An 8,096-nucleotide genomic window follows, 5' to 3' on the forward strand; every position below is an offset into this window, starting at 1 on the left:
GGGACAGCAGGGTGTGCGAGTTTGTCGGGGGACAGCAGGGGGCGTGTATGCGGGGGGGGGACAGCAGGGTGTGGGTGTGGGTGGCAGGCGGCACGTGTATATCAAGGGAGGGAACAGGACGGCAGGAAGGAGGGCAAGGGACGTGTCTGTGACCTATATGTGGTGGGAGACACACTATGTCCTGGTTTCCCTGCCCCCCATACCTTGTGCAGGAGTCACACAGCTCCCGGCTTGACTATTCATTGGGGACAATGGCAGCATGAGGCATGGTGTAGCCCAGTGGTCAGGGCACTCATGGGAGACTTGGGTTCAAGTCTCAGTGGGGGACTCGAATGTGGCTTTCCCCCAGCGGGGGTGAGTGCTCTGGCCGCTAGGTGTAAGGGGGCACCTCCACCTTGGTTTTCTGGGAGGAAGACTGCCCTCGATTGGTGCCTGGCAACAGGAGAGGCTTCAGAGAGAGTGGCCTCTCTTCTGTACTGAGGGTCCTAAGTCCCTTTGCTGGGCAGGGCTGGGGCCACACCCTCTCCCAGCATTTCCCACTGGCTCCTTTAGGCAGCTCCCTGCTCAGCATGCAGGCTGCTGTGAATCTTTTTTTTATTTTAGGTCCCTCACTTTCCCCATGCATCATACGGGAGCCTGGCAGCAGGGCCCCTAAAGCCAGGCACCGCAAGACTCAGCCTATGTCCCAGGCCATGCAGGGCAATGCTAGCAGAGTGGGGAACTGAACACAGGTGGACCAAATGCCAGCCCAGTACCCTAAGCACTGGGCCACCCTTCCTCTGCATCCTTAACTCCAGCTGCTGTTGGCATCCTGCTGTGCCAAAATATTGCTGTTCATGCTTCTTTGCAAAAATAGCTTATAACACAAGTCCTGTAATGAGCCCTCCCCAACCCCTGGTGCACACACACATCCTGGGCAGCTCTTCCACACACTGGCCCACAACAAACTTACCTGGAGACCATGGCACAAGAGGAATGGAGGAGGGCAGACTCACCAATGATGCTTCTCAGATCCTCCTCGTCAAGGTTTTGTCTGGGTGTGGCAGGGAGCGTAGGGCTGACTAGCGTCGGAAGGGCAGTAGCAGCTGACTCCTCACTCCTGGAGGCATCCACACTTGTCCCAGTTGTTGTCGAGATGTGGACAGTGGTGGTTGCCACAGCAATTGTAGCTTTGCGGGGGTTGGCTGTGGGTAGGTTTGCTGCTGTTGTGGGTGCCTGTGTACCTGTCTGGGTCAAGATTGCTGGTGTCCATGTGGCTGGCTCATCTACTGACCCACTCATGGTGATGGCTCCAGGTGAAGTGGTGGTCTTCAGAGTTGCTGGGAGCTGGTCTACAATGGTGGTGGGAGCTGCAGGGGTCAGTGCTGGTGTCAGTTCACTGGAGAGGGACGGGGCAGCAGAGGGCAATGGTGGAGTCCTGGTGGCAGTTTCTGCTACTGGAGACCCAGGTATGGCAGGGGCAGCTTGCTCCATGGTAGGGGCGATGTTCTGGAGTGTCAGAGGCCCTCCCACTAGAGCTGGCGTCGTGGTGCTGCTCCGCTCATGGCTGTTGTGCCTCAAGAGCTGATCTTCAATCAGCAAATCAACTGTGTGATCCCCACTGAAAGACTCATCCTCTGCCAAGCAAGTAAAACACGCATCACTGGGAGGTGCACGGCAACCCCCGCCATGGTGGGACTAGAGCTGTGCAAGGGGCAAGGGGAGCCTGGACTAGCCTGTCATGGTTCTTGAGTGCTCCAGAGTCAGGCTTGTCAGAGGACACAGCACTAAGCCCTGTCTCCACTGCTCGCTGAGCCACCCCAGTACTTAGTCTGGGGGGACCTTGGGGATGAGCTGAGCTGCTCAAAAGGAAATCCCCAGGTATCAGCAGTGGATAAGTGGGGCCCATTGTGCAGTGCTGCTAACACTCACAAATAACATGATATGGGCTCCTGTTGAAGGCAGTATTGCAATACATTCCAGCCTTCCTGTGACTTTTGGGGAGCTCCTCTCTACAATGCCCTGTAGCCCATTGGAAGGTCTGCAACCACACAAGCCCAAGAGTTGAAGTCTCAGCTCTGTCATTTAGTGCTATTAATATTTGGCCATTACTATGGCCAAAGTTCATATCATGGGGGGGGGGGGGGGGACTGTTTTTCACCAATTTCAGAGATAAGATAGCTGTGATCTTGCACATGGTCACTGCAGACAGAGCTGGAAATAGAATTCAAGGGTCCAATACAGGTGCTGTCTTTGACCACCAGACCAAAACCTTCTCCCAGAGCCAGAATCCTGATGCCCAGTGCCTCACTGCAGTATCACAGCTACTGGTGTAACCCACTGGCCTCATGGGTGCTGTGTCTCCCTGTGTGGGCTGGGCTGGTAGAAGAACACAGCTATAGCTGACGAGGAAGCAGTCTATGCTGTGGATTTGAAGGCTACAGGGTCAAACATTGCTAATAACACATGTAAGTGGGGAAAAAGTACATCTTTATAAGAAAGTTAGTGTAGGGAGTTCAGAGTAATTATTGCAATGCCTCTGTATTGCAAGACATTGATTTAGCTATGAATTTGGATGTTGTGTTAATATTTGTTTTACTGTTGCATGTTTATTATTTGTATTTTGGTAAGGGGGGCTGTCCCTTTAAGAGAAGGGTGCAATTGTCAGTGGGTTTGAGACTAAGAGCAGCATGGATTGGAGGGATATTTTGCCACTTCCAGTGTGCAGAGAGGAGAGCTCCTGGATGGTGGAACTGCTACACAGAGCAGAGGTCGCTCAAGGCAATCTGCTGTCTTAGGCAGGACATGTGTAATCTTCCCCCGCACTGCTCAGCCTCTAGGACAGAGGTTCTCCACACAGAGGTGCATCAGACTTTCAGGAGGGGAGGGGGGGCACGGTGAGTTGTTATGGTAGAAATGAGGGCCAACTCTCGCAGGTTGCAGCACCACTCAGGTTTGGGCCGAATCTTAGGCAGAATCTACCTCCCTAGGTAGGTGTTTAGTTTGCCTATAGCTAACTCCCATCATCCCCCTCCCCACTTCACATCCCCATCCTCCCAGGCAGCTCAGGGGAAGGGTCGGTGCCAGGATCTGTGGGAAGCTGTATGAACACCAGATTCCCTAGGAACGGCATGCGGAGCCGCGTGTGGCATAGGCTGTGACTGATGGACATCGCAGCTGGGTGCAGGACTTATGTCATCACTTTGCTCTGCACTGGCCAGTCAGCTCTTCAGGACAGGCACTGGCTCTTGCTCCGTTTGTCCAGTGCCTAGCACAATGCATCTCCAAGCTGAGATGAGCTCCTGCAGCAGGGGCCAAAACTGCCGGACTCGCTGTACATTTGTCAGCGCTGGGCATGGCAGGGAAGGGTAAAAACCAAAAAATGTGACGATCTTTAAAAACCCCAAAACACAAAAGCCCCTGATTTTTGAGTAAGACTTGTGATTTCTGACTGTTTGGGGTGTGGGCTTTCAGCAGCTTGGGTTTTCTGAGCCCTATGGGGAATCAGCAGGCCACTTGCTTGTGTTTGCTATTGAGCAATTACTAGGCTGAGTTCCTGGAGATTTCAAAACTAACAAATAGGAACCTTTGTTCAATTCAAAGGCTGTAGAAGCCCCTCCTAGCCTTTGCCATTGTCTCTCTAGGAGGTCATGACCCAGGACTGGCTCTTTGGCGTATGCTCTGTAGAAGCAAATCTGTGTATCATACGGGGAGCCAGTATCACTTACCGGGTTGGGCATGGATGTAGGGCTCAGAAAACCTGCATTCTAGTCCTGGCTCTGCCAGTGGTCTGCTGGGTGACTGTGGACCCCTTCTCTGTGCTTCTGTTTTGGGAATAAAGATGCTGACCTCCTCTGTAACCCACTGTAAGAGCTGTGTATGAACCTGCTGCCTATTATATTATCACAAGGAACTGTCTCAGTGTGTTTCCCAGTCTAGTCCCTTGCCCTCCACATACAGTTTTCAATTCCTAGATAACTGCTGGGCACTTTCTTTCAATGCTGCTGGAAAAATCAGTCCTACTCGTTTAGGTAAGCGTTCCCCTTGCTAATTGCTTCCCTAAATAGCCAGTATGGTGACAGTTTGGGACTTAGCCCTCCATGAGCGGCAGGTGAACCTCCCCTTTCGGGAGACTACCCCTCCGGGTGCACCCCTTTCACCCGAAGCCCCGCCCCCTTCAGCCAGAGGAGCCCTGAGCTGCGCCTGCGGCTGGAGGAGCCCTGGGCCGCCACCCCAGCCAGCTCCCCCAGAGTTGAGCTGGCCGCAGCGCCACCCCGGGCTGCTGGCCCAACCCCCTGGGCCAGCCCGAGTGCTGCCCTGTGGTAGCCATGGCTGCTGGCAGGCCCAAGCTCCAGGCTGCAGGCTGGAGCTGAGCCCCCACCCGCTTAAGGGTAGAGGGGGAGGCCTCAGGGTAGAACATGGGCAGGGCCACGGCCTGGGTCAAGGGAGGCTTAGCCTGCCCTGCACTTTGATATCCGCCGCAAATGTAGCCCTGTTCTTTCTTTGGCTGCTCCCTGTAAATCTGTCTATTTCAGGTTATGCGAAAAACCACTCCCTACCCAAGAGAGGTCCTATTCATCAGTGCATTCAATCTGAAATTCTGTGAATTTGGAAAGCATGCTAGGTGTCACACATAGGAGGTTCATAGTCATCAGTATGGCTGTTAGGTGGTGGTCTGTTTACTGCTCTGCTAATGTGTTCCATATAGCTTTGTAAATTCAACATCATACACTTGATTCATGGGGGTGTTAAACACACAGATTTTTTTTCCAGAAGCCTGTGGTAAGTGCCTACATGTGGTTTTTCTCATACTCATCTATGTGGGATTTAAGACAACACATACATTGCCAGCATCTGCTTTTCAATATGGAATTGGTTTCCTTCTTCCTTGTTTGGGGATCTCAGTGTGAATGCAGCTGGCTGCCCTTCCTGCATAAGGCTTGCACCTGGGCCTTCAGACGATGCCTCTACTTGATAGCACAGATGGCTGAATAACATCCGAGTACTTGAAAACTGGTGAATAGAGACCAGTATTTGATGGCTGTTTGGGTCTGACTTCCCAGGGCCAGAAAAGGTCATTCCCACTAATTTCCTTCCAAGTTTATGATCCACAGATAGTTTGGGCATTAATTTTTCCAATTAGTTTACTAACCTCCTAAACCTATGCAGACCCACTTTACATTGTGAAGCAGGCATTTCAACTCCGCTTTTATTATGTTTGGGTAAGCAGTCAAGACAACCTTGCTCACTTTATGTCCAATAGAGAACATTTCTATTACACCTCTTGCTCCCTACAGAATTTTGCATTGTGCTCGCTAAGATGTTCAGCCCAAATTCAAATACCATCCATTATTATTTAAACTTTTTTAACCCCCTCAGGTAGCTGTGCAAATGCTCTTCAGAATGCCTTGGGGCAGTATTAATTACTGGGACACATTGGTGGTTCAGCAGCTCTTGTCCGGCCTGACTCACCACACCTAACACTGGTGTCATAATCTGTATCTAAAAGGTGGTATAGAAGACATTGGAAAACTAATTACTCACTGATCATTAATATTCTTGCATGATGTACGTTCAGGCTGTGTACAAAGAGTTATGGACATAGGCTAGAATTATATTCTTAAAATGTGTTTGGCAAGCAATGCATAAAAAAAACCCAGCATGCCCTAGACAAAGGAATAAACAGTTTTCTGATCAGCCTGGTCCTCAGGCAAGGATAACGAAGGTCCATTTACGTATGTAAAAGGTAAACAACTCTATCAAGCTAACAAGTGGGGGAGGAGACAGCATCTACACCCCAGCAGGAAAAAGAAGTGTGGTCTGTGTTTTACTTTTCAGAGCATACATTGCAAAGGTTTACTTAGTCTGTAAAGATGGGGGGCTGGAGTTCTACTGATAAGCAATTACATCAGCTGATTGTAGGCAATGTTACTGTACTATCAAAGTGTATCAGGAAAGGGCTTGTCTGAAAGCTAATGACACTGGTAATTAATATCATTGTGAAGTGTCTATATTAGCGGAATAGGAGGAAATACAGATATTCACTGATATTTTGCTTTAAAAGTCTGTGACCAAACATAGGGAAAAACAGGTTCCCACCCAGACCGGAGGGAAGGCAGCTATCTATCTGTCTCCAATGAGGTTAAGCAAGGTGTGACCCAAATCAATGGAAGCACCATTGACATACGAATCATCAGGGGGCTGGGTAGGCCACAGGAAGGGAAGAACAGCACACAAACACTGAGTTTGGGAAGCTATATGGAGGGAAAAGAAGCCATCTTGGCATCCATCACTGGCCAGACACAAGGGGCCAGAGGTCTTGCAAGGTGAGAGAGCTGGGTCTTTCAGCCAAGGGGGCTGAAATCTCTGGGAATGGAAGGTTGGCAAAAGACTGTAGCTTGTTAATTTAGGTCTTTGCCATTAGAAAGCGTATTTTTACTTTTGATGGTTTACAATCCTTCTAACTTTATTCCTTCTACTTGGTATCCCCTAATCTATGTCCTTTTGTTAATAAACATGTTTTATTTTTCCAATAAACTAATTTCGTCCTGTACTTAAAGGGAAGGGTGTATTTCCCCCAGCTAAGCTAATAAGCAGCTATGTGCTTTTGTCTCCTTACAGGGGTGAACACACGGTATTATTCCACTGAGTGTTTAAGGAGAGGGCTGGACACTTCAGGGCAGATGGTTTGTGGGACATTTGGGACTGATGTGTGTGTTGGGGTCACCTTGCCAGGTGAATCAGAGTGTGGCTGGGGGGTGCCAACCTGGCAGCTGGAATCAGAGCTGCTTAACCCACAGACGCTCAGTGCAGGCTTATCCGCTGGCTGGGCATGTCCAGACAAGAGAAGCACAGCAGCAGAGCCTTTGGGACATGTAGGTTCCAGGGCAGGCAGCAACACAACCCCTCATTGGTCTAGCTCAGCGGTTTGCAGCCCAATTAGCACAGAGCTGCAGCCCAGCTCAGCTGTGTGCTAAAGGGCAGTCCACAAGCCAGGGTCCGCAGCAGCCACGCGGTGAGGGTCTGTGGCTGCTGGCAAGCCCCGTGGGGTCTGCGACAGCCACATGGTGGGGGACCGGGGCAACTGCACGATCCCTGCAGCCCAGGTAACACACTGTGGGCCGCATATGTGGCCCACAATGTGTAATAAGTTGAGAACCACTGGTCTAGCTTGCACTCCAGAATATAACAGCCAACTGGCATTTGCTTAAACATGTAATGCAGAGGATATTTTGGTTTCTGAGAGCTTAGCAGCCACCTTTCCAATAGTTTACATTGTGTGGCATTGTCTAACTTACCCTTATCAATGCACATCTGCACTTTAACTGCATTTTTAATTCCACCCATGGCATTTACCCAAGTTTTTTACATTTTCAATTGCTCCCCGCTTTTCATATGTTCAAACTCTGTTTTTATTTCCTCCATTAAAGTCAATGGAATTTCTCTCATTGAATGTATCACTGAAGTTGTTTTGTGATTTGCAATCTCCTTTCAGATACCACAGCCCTTGGGAGACAGATGGAATTCTACGTACTGTCTGTTGCCTCTGGTTCATAGTGAGCCATTTTCAGCAAATGTGTTTTTACCTAACTTCCTGGCTTGGCTGGTTTTCTGTCCTAACACGGGTGATGAATTTGCATTTATTGTATTGAGTTTTAAAGCAAACAGTAAGAGTTCCATATTCCCTTAGCTACTGCACTGTAACACTGTATTACTCTCCAGTGTGAAAGTTTAAAGTCATTGTGCCCATCAAATAATTGAGTTTATTGCTTTGCTGTTCTCCCAGTGAACAGACGATCTGGGCTCTAACTCTGTGACACACCTTAGCAAAATGTTTTTTCTGTTCCACGTTCTCAGCCACACCTAGTGTAGATGGATCTTTGCCTGTCAGAAACACTTCTATTTCCATGTTGATGTTATTTCAGTTTCCTTCATTTCTAGCTCTCTCTTTTAGAGAAGGTGGCACATGGACTAGCTGCTTCCTCTGTCCCAGGTCACTTGGGTACCCTCTACGCAGCCCACAGTAGCAAGTCTCCCAGCCTGGGTTAATACACTGGGGCTTGCAGGGCTCGTGCTAGTGCTCTATCAATATCTATGTAGACTAGTGGTTCCCAAAC

General features: G+C 49.6%; 1 protein-coding gene across 1 annotated transcript in view; it reads right to left on the minus strand.

The window, feature by feature from the left end:
- Positions 1-8,096, minus strand: part of LOC112117800 (olfactomedin-like protein 2B) — a 109,758-nt gene that overhangs the window by 6,999 nt on the left and 94,663 nt on the right. The window contains exons 5-6 of the mRNA XM_026655583.2: positions 3,708-3,876; positions 996-1,616 (exon numbers count right to left, since the gene is read on the minus strand). Coding sequence (XP_026511368.1) covers positions 996-1,616; positions 3,708-3,876 — 790 coding nt within the window. The remainder of the gene's footprint in view (positions 1-995; positions 1,617-3,707; positions 3,877-8,096) is intronic.

This window comes from Terrapene carolina, unplaced genomic scaffold (assembly GCF_002925995.2).
Source record: "Terrapene carolina triunguis isolate 2854851 unplaced genomic scaffold, T_m_triunguis-2.0 Scaffold210, whole genome shotgun sequence".
Lineage (NCBI taxonomy): Eukaryota > Metazoa > Chordata > Testudines > Emydidae > Terrapene > Terrapene triunguis.